This window comes from Lithobates pipiens, unplaced genomic scaffold (assembly GCF_037356315.1).
Source record: "Lithobates pipiens isolate NorthernLeopardFrog02 unplaced genomic scaffold, aLitPip1_a1.2 Scaffold_10, whole genome shotgun sequence".
NCBI lineage: Eukaryota > Metazoa > Chordata > Amphibia > Anura > Ranidae > Lithobates > Lithobates pipiens.
Genome location: NW_027507686.1, coordinates 15,380,034 through 15,396,527, shown reverse-complemented (window position 1 = coordinate 15,396,527; position 16,494 = coordinate 15,380,034). Strand labels below are relative to the sequence as shown.

At 45.5% G+C, this 16,494-nt stretch overlaps 1 protein-coding gene across 1 annotated transcript in view; it reads left to right on the top strand.

Annotated features, from left to right (window-relative positions):
* The window catches only part of ITFG1 (integrin alpha FG-GAP repeat containing 1), a 349,655-nt gene that overhangs the window by 107,437 nt on the left and 225,724 nt on the right, over positions 1–16,494 (top strand). The window contains exon 8 of the mRNA XM_077451682.1: positions 7,472–7,556. Within this exon, the coding sequence (XP_077307808.1) occupies positions 7,472–7,556 (85 nt within the window). The remainder of the gene's footprint in view (positions 1–7,471; positions 7,557–16,494) is intronic.

Sequence of the window (16,494 nt, the reverse complement as noted above, 5' to 3'; positions counted from 1 at the left end):
AAAATTCGGCCGCATCCTTTTATCTTCTGCTCCGGGAGGCCATATCGCCAAGAGCTATGGACACAGAACGTCTCTCAAAGAGAGGTCAGGATGGCCGACCTGCGAGGACATACTGGAACTTGAGGAACTACGACTCTATGCACTAGGAGCGACTGACCGAGGGACAAAGCATTCAATGAAAGAAGTCAGAACTGCTGATCTGCATGCAGTGCCTTGAAAAAGTATTCATACCCCCTCGAAAATTCAGCCGCATCCTTTTATTTTCTGCTCCGGGAGGCCATATCGCCAAGAGCTATGGACACACAACGTCTCTCAACGAGAGGTCAGGATGGCCAACCTGCGAGGACATATTGGAACTTGAGGAACTACGACTCTATGTACTATGAGCGACTGACCAGGGGAGAAGGCATTCAATGAAAAAAGTCAGAACTGCTGATCTGCATACACTGCTTTGAAAAAGTATTCATACCCAATCGAAAATTCGGCCGTGTCCTTTTATCTTCTGATCCGGGTTCAAGGAGGCCACATCACCAAGAGCTATGGACACGCAACGTCACTCAAGGAGAGGTCAGGATGGCCAACCTGCAAGGACATGCTGGAACTTGAGGAACTACCAGAAAGAAAACTTTGAAGACTTCTACAGCCCTGGACTAGAGTATGTCTGTTTTACTGGAAGGAACCGAGTTCAACATACAGTGCCTTGAAAAAAAAGTATTCATACCCTTTGAAATTTTCCACATTTTATCATGTTACAACCAAAAACGTAAATGTATTTTATTGGGATTTTATGTGATAGACCAACACAAAGTGGCACATAATTGTGAAGTGGAAGGAAAATGATAAATGGTTTTCAACATTCTTTACAAATAAATATGTGGAAAGTGCGTGGGGGCATTTGTATTCAGCCCCCTTTACTCTGATACCCATAACTAAAATCTAGTGGAACCAATTGCCTTCAGAAGTCACCTAAATAGTAAATGGAGTCCACCTGTGTGTAACTTAATCTCAGTATAAATACAGCTGTTTTGTGAAGCCCTCAGAGGTTTGTTAGAGAACCTTAGTGAACAGACAGCATCATGAAGGCCAAGGAACACACCAGACAAGTCAGGGATAAAATTGTGGAGAAGTTTAAATCAGGGTTAGGTTATAAAAACACAATGTCCTAAACTTTGACCATCTCATGGAACACTGTTCAATCCATCATCGGAAAATGGAAAGAGTATGGCACAACTGCAAACCTACCAAGACATGGCCATCCACCTAAACTGACAGGCCGGGCAAGGAGAGCATACATCAGAGAAGAGCCAAGAGGTCCATGGTAACTCTGGAGGAGCTGAAGAGATCCACAGCTCAAGTGGGAGAATCTGTCCACAGGACAACTATTAGTCGTGCTCTCCACAAATCTCCACAAAAGTGACAAGACGAAAGACATTGTTGAAAGAAAGTCATAAGAAGTCCTGTTTGCAGTTTGTGATAAGCCATGTGGGGGACACAGCAAACATGTGGAAGAAGGTGATCTGGTCAGATGAGACCAAAGTTGAACTTTTTGGCCTAAAATCAAAACTCTATGTGTGGCGGAAAACTAACACTGCACATCACCCTGAACACACCATCCCCACCGTGAAACATGGTGGTGGCAGCATCATGTGGTGGAGATGCTTTTACTCAGCAGGGACAGGGAAGCTGGCCAGAGTTGATGAGAAGATGGATGGAGCCAAATACAGGACAATCTTAGAAGGAAACCTGTTATGCCCTGTATACATGGTCAGACATTCCGACAGCAAAATCCGTCGTTTTTTTCCGACGGATTTTGTCCCAAACTTGTCTTGCATACACAGTCGCACAAAGTTGTCGGAAAATCTGATTGGTCTGTGACGTCAAACACGTACGACTGGACTATAAAGGGGCCAGTAGCTTTCATCTCGTAATTTATTCTGAGCATGCATGGCACTCTGTCCTTCGGAATTGTCTACACACGATCAAAATTTAAACTATCAGATTTTGTTGTTGGAAAATTTTAGATCCAGCAATCAAACTTTGTGTATCGGAAATTCTGAGGGAAAAAGTCCTATGGAGCCCACATACACGATCGGATTTTACGATAACACGATCCGATCACACATTTTCCGTCGGAAAGTCCGACCGTGTGTACAGGGCATTAGAGTCTGCAAAAGACTTGAGACCGGGGCGGAGGTTCACCTTCCAGCAGGACAACGACCCGAAACATCCAGCCAGAGCTACAATGGAATGGTTTCGATCAAGGCATATTCATGTGTTAGAATGGCCCAGTTACAGTCCAGACCTAAATCCACTTGAGAATCTGTGGCAAGACTTGAAAATTGCTGTTCACAGACGCTCTCCATCCAATCTAACAGAGCTTGAGATATTTTGCAAAGAAGAATGGGCAGAAATGTCCCTCTCTAGATGTGCAAAGCTGGTAGAGACATCCCCAAAAAGACTTTCAGCTGTAATTGCAGTGAAAGGCGGTTCTACAAAGTATTGACTCCGGGGGGCGCCATACAAATGTACCTCCCACACTTTTCACATATTTATTTGTAAAAAAAAAATTGAAAACCATTTATCATTTCCCTTCCACTTCACAATTATGTGCCACTTTGTGTTGGTCTATCACATAACATCCCAATAAAATACATTTACAATTTTGGTTGTATAGTCACAAAATATGGAAAATGTCAAGGGGTGTGAATACTTTTTCAAGGCACGTACCTTTTCATGAGTAATACTAACATCTGGATGTTGCAATCAGGCAGCCGGTATTTTCTGAAGGTTGTCAGCAATACAAGCTCAGTATATTTCTCATGAGTTAAAGGGAAACTCCACTGACATGGGGAAAAAATTGCAAAAAGAAAGAGCATTAACCACTTCAGCTCTGGAAGATACACCCACAACAGTAAAACCAGTCTGTATATGCAGTAAAGCATGCTTGTTATACTCACTGTGGAGCCTAAGGGGTTAGTCCTGTGCATTTTGTAAAAAGGCTGTTTGGTCCTGTCTTCTCTGATCCTCCCCTTCTTCCACAGTCCCCAATCAATCTCCTGATAGTAAAGAGCCTTGAGGGGCACTCTGCATGTGCTCAGTTTGTTGTGTATTACTAGAGGTTTTTTTTTTTTCCCTGGGTAAGAGTGCATGTGATTAGCACAGGGCCAATCATCACTGTCAAGACAGAGGGTCAGGGGTCCCGCAGCCTCATAGGACAGTCAGAGTAGAATGAATACACCTCCTACATGCTTTAACCAGACACTGATAGAAGTCACAAGACTGCTATATACTGCTGATGAAAAAAGGTATTTAGCAGTTTATATTTAAGAAAATAATTGCATCTCCACGTTCAGTGTACTGAGGGAGATCAGATATAGTGACTGCAGGCTCCTGGGTTTAGTAACACTTTAATGACCTGACATTTTTTGCGATTTAGCACTGCACTACTTTAACTGGTAATTCCTCGGGCATGCAACGCTGTGCCCAAATTAAATGAATGTCCTTTTAGTTCCCCCAACAAATAGAGCTTTCTTTTGGTGGTATTTGATCTACTCTGCGTTTTTTTTATTTTTTGTTTTTTTTTCCGTTCTAAAACATATACAATAAAAAAAAATTAAAAAAATCTAATTTCTTCAAAAAGTTAGGCCAATATGTATTCTTCTACATGCTTTTGGTAAAAAAAAAAATCCCAATAAGCGTATATTGATTGGTTTGCGCAGAAGTTATAGCGTCTACAAACCTGGGATATATACTTTTTTTTATAATCTATTTTTCTTATACCAGTAATGGCGGTGATCAGCGACTTATAATGGGACTGCAATATTGCGGCAGACGCGGTCACTGTACTAATGACACTGGCTGGGAAGGTGTACAATATCTAAGGACGATCAAGGGGTTAAATGTGCACCTAACGTGTTAATGCTTTGCAGGGAGAAAAAAAAAACGGCACATTGCTGCTGTCAGAAGAGAACCCAGTGTTTGTTTACAGGTGTACAGGGCTCTCTTCAGTAATTACTGGAGCTGACCAGTGGGTGCCAGCGACCAATCAGCATCCAGCAGGCACTGATTGGCTTGTGCTGCAGCGAATCGGAGCACAGCCTGGACACCCCTTACCCCCAGCGTGCAGATTATGTACGGTGGGCAGTCCGCAAGCAGTTAAAGTAAAAGCATAATTATTTGCTGCATGAGTCATATTGTAATTGAATGTTATTAAAAATGACCTTTCCTTTTCAATCTGCAGCCTCTGTGATTTTCTGTAAAATACAATATGGCTGCCTGGAGGTGTTCTGTATACAGATGGTATATAGAGCACCCTCCAGAATTGTATTTTTCTGCTTGTGTGATTGGCTCGCTGATTTTTCCCTGAAGTCTGTGCTAAGCTACAAGTAAGACTAGGGGCATCTCATTTTTGATGATATAGTTACATATATAGGTACATAGTTAGGTTGAAAAAGACACAAGTCCATCTAGTTTAACCAACAAAAAATAAATCATACAATCCCATATACACAATCCTTCACCCACAGTTGATCCAGAGGCAGTCGGATTTTCCCTGGATCTACTTTACCTATAAATGTCAGTACTTAGTTATATTATGTATATTTAGGAAAGAATCCAGGCCCTTTTTAAAGAGATGGTCAGAACTACCTCTGGAGGGAGTCTATTCCACAGCTCAGCTCCCCCTCCCGATAATGAATCCGCACCGCAGATCAGCTCACCCTACTCCCCTACTCCAACAGTGACTCAGCAGCGCAGCTCCCCCCTCCCTATAATGAATTGGCAGATCAGCTCACCCTACTCCCCTATTCCAACAGTGACTCAGCAGCGCAGCTCCCCCCTCCCAATAATGAATCAGCAGACCAGCTCACCCTACTCCCCTATTCCAACAGTGACTCAGCAGTTTAGCTCCACCTCCCAGTAATAGATCAGATTAGCTCACCCTACTCCCCTATTCCAGCAATGATGTAGCAGTTCAGCTCCCCTCTCCCAGTAGTGAATCAGCAGATCGGTTCACCCTGCTCCCCTAACTCAGCAGCTCAGCTCCGCCTCCCAGTAATAAATCAGGAGATTATCTCACCCTGCTCTTCTCTTCCAGCAGCCACTCAGCAACTCGACTCCCCCTCCTAGTAATGAATCAGCAGGTCGGTTCACCCTGTTCCCACCCCCCCCCCCCCATCTTCCAGCAGTGACTTGCAGTGCAGCTCAGCTCTCCCTCCCAGTAATAATTCAGATTAGCTCTCCCTACTCCCCTATTCCAGCAATGATGTAGCAGCAGTGAATCAGCAGATAAGTTCACCCTGCTCCCCTCTTCCAGCAATAACTCAGCAGCTCAGCTCAGCTCAGGTCCGCCTCCCAGTAAAAAAACAGGAGATTATCTCACCCTGCTCTTCTCTTCCACCAGTCACTCAGCAACTCGGCTCCCCCTCCCAGTAATAGATCAGGAGATCAGCTCACCCTACTCCCCTATTCCAGCAATGATGTAGCAGCTCAGCTCCCCTCTCCCAGCAGTGAATCAGCAGATCACTTCACCCTGCTCCCCTCTTCCAGCAATAACTCAGCAGCTCAGCTCCGCCTCCCAGTAATAAATCAGGAGATTATCTCACCCTGCTCTTCTCTTCCAGCAGTCACTCAGCAACTCGACTCCCCCTCCTAGTAATGAATCAGCAGGTCGGTTCACCCTGTTCCCACCCCCCCCCTTCTTCCAGCAGTGACTTGCAGCTCAGCTCCCCCTCCCAGTAATAATTCAGATTAGCTGTCCCTACTCCCCTATTCCAGCAATGATGTAGCAGCTCAGCTCCCCTCTCCCAGCAGTGAATCAGCAGATAAATTCACCCTGCTCCCCTATTCCAGCAATAACTCAGCAGCTCAGCTCAGCTCAGGTCCGCCTCCCAGTAAAAAAACAGGAGATTATCTCACCCTGCTCTTCTCTTCCACCAGTCACTCAGCAACTCGGCTCCCCCTCCCAGTAATAGATCAGGAGATCAGCTCACCCTACTCCCCTATTCCAGCAATGATGTAGCAGCTCAGCTCCCCTCTCCCAGCAGTGAATCAGCAGATCACTTCACCCTGCTCCCCTCTTCCAGCAATAACTCAGCAGCTCAGCTCCGCCTCCCAGTAATAAATCAGGAGATTATCTCACCCTGCTCTTCTCTTCCAGCAGTCACTCAGCAACTCGACTCCCCCTCCTAGTAATGAATCAGCAGGTCGGTTCACCCTGCTCCCACCCCCCCCCCTTCTTCCAGCAGTGACTTGCAGCTCAGCTCCCCCTCCCAGTAATAATTCAGATTAGCTGTCCCTACTCCCCTATTCCAGCAATGATGTAGCAGCTCAGCTCCCCTCTCCCAGCAGTGAATCAGCAGATAAATTCACCCTGCTCCCCTATTCCAGCAATAACTCAGCAGCTCAGCTCAGCTCAGGTCCGCCTCCCAGTAAAAAAACAGGAGATTATCTCACCCTGCTCTTCTCTTCCACCAGTCACTCAGCAACTCGGCTCCCCCTCCCAGTAATAGATCAGGAGATTAGCTCACCCTACTCCCCTATTCCAGCAATGATGTAGCAGCTCAGCTCCCCTCTCCCAGCAGTGAATCAGCAGATCAGTTCACCCTGCTCCCCTCTTCCAGCAATAACTCAGCAGCTCAGCTCAGGTCCGCCTCCCAGTAAAAAAAACAGGAGATTATCTCACCCTGCTTTTCTCTTCCACCAGTCACTCAGCAATCGGCTCCCCCTCCTAGTAATGAATCAGCAGGTTGGCTCACCCTGACCCCTCTTCCAGCTGTGTCTCAGCAGCTCAGCTCCCCCTCCCAGTAATGAATCAGCAGGTCGGCTCACCCTATTCCCCTATTCCAACAGTGACACAGCAGCGCAGCTCCCCCCTCCAAGTAATGAATCAGCAGATCAGCTCACCCTACTCCCCTATTCCAACAGTGACACAGCAGCGCAGCTCCCCCCTCCAAGTAATGAATCAGCAGATCAGCTCACCCTACTCCCCTATTCCAACAGTGACTCAGCAGCTCAGCTCCCCCCCCCAATAATGAATCAGAAGATCAGCTCACCCTACTCCCCCTTTCCAGCAGTGTTTTAGCAGCTCAGCTAAAATCAAGTAACCCCTGTGAGATAAAGGCTAACAATGTAAGAGTAGAGATTGAGGTTATTAGAAATGCCGGTGACTGGTTGTCTCCAGTACAAGGATAGCGATATTACAGCAATGTTTATGATGTACTCACAGCTATAATATGTGATGAAGAAGGCGATCTGAGTGTGGCTCAGTTTGTCGGTCTCTTTCATAAAACAATGTTCCCTTACAAAAGGATAAACGCATTTTGTAGACTGTTGACCGCAGAATGTGTTCTTGGTTCCTGGACACGGCTCATTTTTCACTCGCTCACTAAAAACTGATAGAACATTCCGTGTGATAGGCTTGTCCATTCTCAGAATTCTCCTTCCTAATGAATCCTTTGTTTCCTTATTACAGGCAGGCAATTTCTCGGGGGTCACGACCCTCATTACAAAGCCTAAAGATGTGAAGAGGGTCGGACAGTCCGTCTTTGCTGACTTTGGTATGTTAAGAGTTCATTCCTTGCATAAAAAACAAAAGAAAAAACAGAAAAGCGCCTCTGAGTGCAATGTTTAATGTGTAATGCAATAAAGTATTCAACACTTACATATAAGTAAATACAGATGTGTTCATGGGAGATAGAAGTCTCACGGATGTGTCCTACTGTGTCCTATGGAGGAGATGGTAACGATCGGCTCGTGAAACAGCGTGTGACGTCACCGAGGTCAGGGGAAACACGACGCATTTCAGAGCATGCGCGAAGTCCGTATGGCGCATGCGCCCTCTTTTCTCATGTGTACAGGGGAAAGGAAGGGGCGAAATTGAAATGCTCCATCCGTAGAAAAATGACAGCTGGCTGAATACCTAAAGCCCCATACACACTATCAGTTTTTCTGCTGCGTTTTTCCTTCAGATTTACCAAAACCATATATTATGTGGTCAAACCTTAGGAGTTTCAATTTGCATGCAATCAGGCCGGCCCTTGCACTACATGGTTTTGGTAATCCTGAAGGAAAAAATCCGCAGAAAATCTGATAGTGTGTATGGGGCTTTATAATTGTGCTGCACGGCAATAAAAGCTTATGAAGGGGAATAATGCAGTAAATAATGCAATTAAAAGCTAAAAGTGACATAATAAAAACATTATATAAAAAAACATTAATAAGTGCCCGCAAAGGGATAAAATATTTGTCAGTAATATCAGCTATTGATATCTATGGATTAGAGCTTCACGATTAATCGTCAAGAATCGTTAATCGCAATTTCCCTCCCCCCATTGCGATCTTGACAAAAGTATTTTCCGATTCCTTCTATGCAGAGAATTCTCTCTGCTCTTCTGAAACCACAGCCCTCAAAAGAAAGGAAGAAAAAAAAAAAACGGGTAGTCTGCCAAGAATCACAGCATTATTTATCAGTGGAACTTAAGTATAAACATTGTAACAATTTGTCAAAGGAATGGACTTTGTGTGTAAATTTAACAATGTTTAACCACTTAAACACAAAACCTTTTTCTGACATTTGTTGGTTTCAAGTTGAAACTTTTTTTTTTTTTTTTTTGCTAGAAAATTACTTAGAACCCCCAAACATTATATATATACTGTGTGTGTGTGTGTGTGTGTGTATATATATATATATATATATTATATATATATATATATATATATATGTATATATATAATTTAGTAGAGACCCTAGAGAATAAAACGGTGGTTGTTTCAATATTTTATGTCACACTGTATTTGCGCAGCAGTCTTTCAAATGCAATTTTTTGGAAATAATTACTTTAATGAATAAAAAAAATAAATAACCAGTAAAGTTAGCCCAATTTGTTTTGTATAATGTGAACGTTTTTAACGTGAGAAAATCGTGATCTTTTTATTCTAAGCAAATATTCTCTGTGTGATGCCGGTTCCGCTTCCCCTTGTGTTGCCTCCCCCCCCCCCCCCGCAGTACTGCTGGCTTCCCTCCTCTTCTCTCTTATCCCCTTGGCTGTTGCGGTGGAAGGGGCTAGTCAACAAGTCATTTACTGGCCCCTTCCTTTTTTAAATGAACACAGTGAACACACTCGCTCGTTGTGTTTAACCACTTGCTTACTGGGCACTTAAACCCCCCTCAGTCCCAGACCAATTTTCAGCTTTCAGCGCTGATGCACTTTGAATGACAATTGTGCGGGCATACAACACTGTACCCAAATGAAATTTTTATCATTTTTTTCCCACAAATAGAGCTTTCTTTTGGTGGTATTTAGTTACAGCTCGGAGTTTTATTTTTTGCTAAACAAACAAAAAAAGAAAAAAAAAAAAAAAAATCATGTTTTAATAGTTTGTTATAAAATTTTGCAAACGGGTCATTTTTCTCCTTCATTGAAGTGCGCTGATGAGGCAGGACAGATAGGCTGCACTGGTGGGCACTGATGGGCTGCATTGGTGGGCACTGATGGGCTGCATTGGTGGGCACTGATGGGCTGCACTGGTGGGCACTGATAGGCATAGTTAAGGCGGCACTAATAGGCACAGATAAGGTGGCACCGATGGGCACAGATAAGGCGGCACTGATGGGCAAAGATGGGCACAGATAAGGTGGCATGGATGGGTGGCACGGATGGGCACTGATAGGTACCACTGGTAGATGGGACTGATGGGCACTGATAGGTGGCACTGATAGGTGGCTCTGATAGGTGGCACTGCTGGGCACTGATGGGCGGCACTGCTGGGCACTGGTAGATGACACTGATGGGCACAGATATGTGGCACTGGGGTGCAGCACCTATGTTGAGGCAGATTGTGGGCACTGCTGGGTGGCACTGTGGGCACTGCTGGGTGGCACTGTGGGCACTGCTGGGTGGCACTGACGTGGGGCCCTTTATTTTTTCTATTGTGGCACTGGCAGGGGGCAGGTGGGCACTGGCAGGGGGCAGGTTGGCACTAACAGGGCTGGCCATGATCGGGACTGATGTCCCGATCACGGCCACCGGCGATCGGCTTTTTTTTTTCTCCTTGCGCTGTCAGCGCGAGGAGGAATAATAGGCGATTACCGTCTCCGTTATATCACATGATCAGCTGTCATTGGCTGACAGCTGATCACGTGATAAGGGGTCGGGATCGACCCCTTGCACGGATCGGTGATCAGGCGAGTCTCGTAGACTCGCCGATCACAGAGCGCGCCGCGCGCGCCCCTCAGGGGGCGCGCAGGGCGCTCGTGCACGGGACGACGTCTATTGACGTCGTCCCGGAAAAGGAGATCCGCGCTGTAGCCGTCATTTGGCTATAGCGCGGATCTCAAGTAGTTAATCATAACTGAAGCATAGGAAACTGTTTCCTTTTCTTCAGTTTGTGAATGAACAGGATGCTTCTCGGCACAGGGCACTTCCCATTCATTCACTGTCCAGTGCCGCAGAGGCTGCAGAGAAAGTCACGTGTGTTTGAGCTTTGGGGATGCCCACCCTAATGCAATAGGCTGCACACATCTATGGACCCAGTTGAGGCTCCTGGGTCCTGGTTAGGGCTCTTGTGGTTAGCCTCGGGTTATTTTGCCCACCCCTCATTTTTTTGCCACTGCTTTTGGACGTCCCAATGGTCAAGATTAAGGAGGCGCTTTGTCTGTCGATGAACGAAAAAGAAAATGGGATTTTTGTTCTCACCGTAAAATCCATTCCTCTGAGTTCATTGACGGACACAGCACCCACCCATCTATGGAGTTTTTGATACTTCTATTATTATTATTCTTGCTACTAAACTGAATACCTAAAGCAGAAAGGGGGTTATATACTGACAGAGGAGAGCCCATGGGCGTAGTCAGGTGTTTTTTTTTTTGTTCTGCCTAGTCCTACTCCTGTAGAGGCGCTATAACCCAATGGTCAAGATTAAGGAGGCGCAGGGTCAGGAAATGGACTTTACGGTGAGTACAAAAATCACATTTTTTAGAAGGGTTTCCTCAAGACCCGAAAATTATTATTCCTCTGTGTTGAAGTTTGAGAAAGGCTGGTTATGCCTGTTGCCCGGCTCAGCTGTTGATAGAAGGTCTAGATACTCAAAGGAAAAAACAAAAAGGGTTTCCCTGAAAAAAAAAGGAAACAAAGTTTCCCAGTAGGAAACTTAGGTCCTTACACCTGGACAGTATGGAAAACACTGAGTGGCCTTATGCAGATAGGGTGTTAGTGTCCTACTCCTGAAGGTGAAAAATGTCATCAGCACACCAAGGATTCCTAAAAAGGGTCCAAAGCTTTATTTTCATGTTCACATACGGCAAGGTTTTGGAGCCACGCAAGGCCCCTTCCTCAGGCAAGTAGCACTTGCTCGACGAAGGGGGCCCTGCGTGCCTCTGAAATCTTGCTGTATTTTGACTGTGACCACGAAAATAAAGCTTTGGACCCTTTTGAGGAGTCTTTGCTGTGATGACATTTATTCACTCTGATGGTCTATGGTTTCCAGCCTGTGTTCATTAACCACTACAATACAGGGCACTTTCGCCCCCTTCCTTCCCAGCCCAATTTTCAGCTTTCATCGCTCTCGCATTTTCAATGACAATTGCGCGGTCATGCTACACTGTACCCAAATGAAATTTTTATCATTTTGTTCGCACAAATAGAGCTTTTTTTTTGGTGGTATTTATTCACAACTCCGTTTTTTATTTTTTGCGATATAAACGCAAAAAAAGCGGAAATTTGGAAAAGAAAACAATATTTTCTTTTTTCTATTTTAAAAGAAATCCAATAAAATCTAATTTTGTCATAAATTTAAGCCAAAATGTATTCTGCTACATGTTTTTGGTAAAAAAAATTCCGTTAAGTGTATAATAATTGGTTTTGTGTGATCACGGACATATGTACGCAAATGATCATGTACATATGTGTGCAGGTGATCACGTACATATGTGTGCAGATAATCATTGGAACATGTGATTTTAGTGGGACATATGTGGGGGACATGTGTTTTTTTATTTGGGAACATGTCTTTTTATTATTTGGGGACATGTGTGTTTTGGTGACATGTGTGTTTACACTGTGTGGTGATGTGTGTTTACACTAGACTAGTGATCAGTTAGTAAAAAGCTGTACTTAATGTGATTGTAGCCTTATTAGTGCAATTGTGACAGAGAAAATTGAGTACTGTCCGTGATACTTTTTTTATTTGCACTAACATACAATTTTTCAGGACAAGCTTTCGGGGTATGTCCCCTTCTTCAAGGTCCAAGCAGTACTGATTTACAAATTTTTAAAAAGCTGTAAAAACAGCTCATACTCTCTGATCACCAGCCGGCTGCAGCGATCTGCTCTCCTCTCCTCTGCGATGACTTCTGTGTGAGGAGAGGAGGAGCCGATTGCCTAGCAACCGGCTGTTTGTTTACATCACATGACGGCCGTGATTGGACACGGCCGTCATGTGATCAGGAGGCCAATCACAGAGCCCTCCTGCCGATCCGAGATGTGCCGTGTCCGGGTGACACGAGCACATCGGGATTGCGCCGCTGCGCGGGCACGCATGCGCGCAATCCCCCTCCTTCTGAGAGGACGTTCCTGAACGTCCTCTCAGAAGTAGAGAGCTCCCACCCGGCCGTATATGTACATTGGCCGGGTGGGAAGTGGTTTAACAGCCATTTTCAGAAACGTGTGCGTGGGGAATATTGTGTTTCTACTCATTATGGTGGCGCCATAACCCAGCAGTCAAAGATCAAAGACTGCACTGTGTCCTTCAATGAACTCAGGAAAAAAAAAATAAGGATTTTACGATGAGTACAAATATCAAAAAAGTTGTCGATGGTTTCACATCCAAAACATGGCGGCAAGGCTGATAACAGGAAAAAAAAACCCTGGGAATCAATCTCCCCTTCCCTGAGGAGCCTACAATGGCTAACTGTAAAGAATCGTATCACATTCAAGACCCTCTGCCTAACCCACAAATGCGTGCATGGAGACGCTCCTCAATACCTACTCAAGAAAATAAAACACTACACTCCCAACCGCAGTCTTCGATCATCTAACCAAAACCTCCTCCTCGTTCCCAAATTCTCGGTACAAATCAAAGGGGGAACGGAGATTCGCTGTCCAAGGACCAAGGCTATGGAAACGCTCTACCAACCAACATCCGCTTGGAAGAAAACCACCAGGTCTTCAGGAAAAAACTCAAGACCTTCCTCTTCTAGAAGCTGGACAACAAAGCTCTTCACAGCGCCTTGAGGCGATTCAGTTCGCATTGTGCGCTATACAAATCATTCATTCATTCATTCATTCATTCATTCATTCATTCACATCAGCACACAGAGATCTGCATGTGAATTTTCGTAAAAGAGGGCTGCTTTAACAGAAATAATGTTTCTTTATTGCTTTTAAGAGTTCTGCAGAAATATAAAAACAAATCACGCTTTTGAAAGCGCCAACACACATGAGCGGGGAGGTTCGCGCGGGGCCTGAGGTGTTTTCTCAGTAGGGTGAAAGTGTCAGAGGATTTGCGGAGGCTTTCTCGCCTCGCCACTCTACGTTTGCCGCTATAAAAATGGGTTTTTCTTTCTTTATTGCTGCCCTCAAGTTGTTATGAAGCCGAATGACTTATAAGAAACAATTCCGGAGCCGATGCCAGCTCTTTCTTGTTTTAATCTGAACCTTGACAAGTATGACGGGAACATAGCTGAGGTCACCCGTGCTGATAGATTGTGCGCGTTATTAAGTGCAGCCTCCGCTTTATTGCTGCACATGATGAAGTTCTTGTAAGCCGCTCCTTCTCTAACGCAGAAAAGGGGGAAAAAAAATTATAAAATCAATGTTTGGCGAGCCAGTCCTCCTGATTTAATTTATCCGGGGTTTGTTCTCCCCTTACTCCCTGGTGTATTTAGAAAGGTACAGAATAAGTCTGTCACAAGCCTGGGAAATTCAAATTGGATTTATAACTGATAATGATAAAATGCATAGGCTCAGATTACCTTTATATGAATCTTATGACACATCAGAGACGTAGACGCGTAGACAGCCGAGTTATATGTGAATCTTTACACTGATCAGCCATAACATTCACCATGGAAGGGTAAAGTGAATAACATTGATTATCTCCTTACTATGGCATCTGTCAGTGGGATATATTAGGCAGTAAGTGAACATGTTGTCACTGAAGTTGGAATCCTAAAAAAAAAAATGGGCAAGCTTAACCACTTGCCGCAAACCTCCATAGTTGTACGTCGGTACTTTTGACGCCAAATACCATTTTTATGGCAGCAGCCATAACCCCGGTATTTTTTTAGCAATGGTGAGTGGTCCTCTTTAGGATAAAAGTGGTCTCTACAATCCAAACTACCTGTGTGCCTAATACTGCGTACACACGGGCGGACTGTATGGCCTACTTAGTCCGTCGAAACACATTTCAGCGGACAGTCCGCTCGTGTGTGGGCTTCAGCGGACTTTTTCAGCGTGCAGTCCGGCGTACTAAGAATTTCGGATTTTTCGAAATTCTGTCCGTCGTACTCGCATTTCGGCGGACAATCTGGCCGTGTGTATGCCAGTCCGCCGTACTTTTGAAATTAGCGGACTTTTCCCGCCCGGAGAAAAGTTCGCTCATTTCGAGCGGGTCTCCAGGTAGGCGGGGCCCGCGAAGGAGACGTCGCTGGCCCCGCCGCCTGGTATGGACTTAAAGGGGAACCCCAACGCCGATAAAAATCGGCGTGGGGGTCCCCCCCAAGTCCACAACAGACCCTTGTCCAAGCACGCTACCTGGCCGGCCAGGAAAGGGGGGCGAACGAGCGCCCCCCCTCCTGAGCCGTACCAGGCCACGTGCCCTCAACATGGGGGGTGCCTTGGGGAAGGGGGGGCCGCGCGGCCCCCCCACCCCAAAGCACCTTGTCCCCATGTTGATGAGGACAAGGGCCTCTTCCCGACAACCCTGGCCGTTGGTTGTCGGGGTCTGCGGGCGGGGGGCTTATCGGAATCCGGGAGCCCCCTTTAATAAGGGGGTCCCCGGATAGCGGCCCCCCACCCTATGTGAATGAGTATGGGGTACAATGTACCCCTACCCATTCACCTGTAAAATAAAAGTACAAAAAAAAACACAACACACGAGATAAAATACTTTATTGCACAGCTCCGGGGGTCTTCCGTCTTCGGGGTTCTTCTCGCCGGACTCCTCCGCTATCTTCTTGTAGCTCTTTTGCTAGCGGAGGAGTCCGGCTTTCTTCCTCGCCGCCGCCGGCCTCTTCTCCCGACTTCGGGGGTCTTGTCCCCCTCTTCGGTTCTTCTGCCGGGCCACCGCGCCTTCTTCTAGCTCTTTTACAGGCGGTGGCCCGGTCTTCTGTCGCCGCCGCCGCCTTCCGTTCTTCTTCTTCTTCTCCTTCTTCTCCAGGGGATGTTGACTCAACGCTCTCTCCGGCCACAATGCCAGGGCCGTGCTGCGTGGCCACTTATATAGGGACAAGGGGCGGTATCACATGGCTTTATGTCACATGGGTTGGTCACATGGGTTGATGTCACATGGGGACTATGACATCGTAAGGGGCGGGGTCACCATGTGACCCCAACCCATGTGACATAAAGAAAAATGGGGGAAAGCACTGCGCTATGATTAATTTAGACAGAGAAGATAGCTGCCAACACTTAAAACAAACAAAGTTCAACAATCAAAAGGTAAAAAATAGTGTAGCGCTTCTACAATGGTGAATGTGATAAACACGCACATAAACAAAAAATTGTGTATATAGAAAATGGTCACATGGGGAAGTCCATAATCATATAAACCAAAGTCCAATTAGAATGGGTGAACACTTCCGTGATGTAACTGGTACAGGGATGGTTAGACTGCTTCAAGGGAGATAGAGGTCTTGCTAATCAGATATGCCCATGTAGATCAGCTTGTCTGTAGACATTAGAAAGATAGATAAATACTCTTACCAACTGTGTTGGACTCACACGGTCGTATGACGGTTGAGTCTAGAAGGCTTGGGGTCCTGACCTAGGACCAGAGAGTGGATCGATGGGGGTCCGTCAGAATGGTGAGGAAACTCCAAACAGCTGTAAACCATGCGATGTATCTCACGGATGGAACATCAGGGTAGTTTCTTATCCAGCTCAGACGTGACACGATCAACACAGGTAACCCCAAAAATGGGGTGAGGGATGATGTGGGTTTTAGACCAGAAAAAGAAAAGAAAAAAGAAAAAGAAAGCTCCACATGGTGCGGGTCAGACGGTCTTAAGCGGCAAATTTATTTAAAAGTCAAAAAATATAATAAAAAATTTATGACTTCGTGATCACATAAAGGCTGAATAAAAATAGAAATAAAAGCAATGTGGGGTGCCAACAGCTAGCCCGACGCGTTTCGACATAAATGTCTTCGACGGGCACAGTTGGTAAGAGTATTTATCTATCTTTCTAATGTCTACAGACAAGCTGATTTACATGGGCATATCTGATTAACAAGACCTCTATCTCCCTTGAAGCGGTCTAACCATCCCTGTACCAGTTA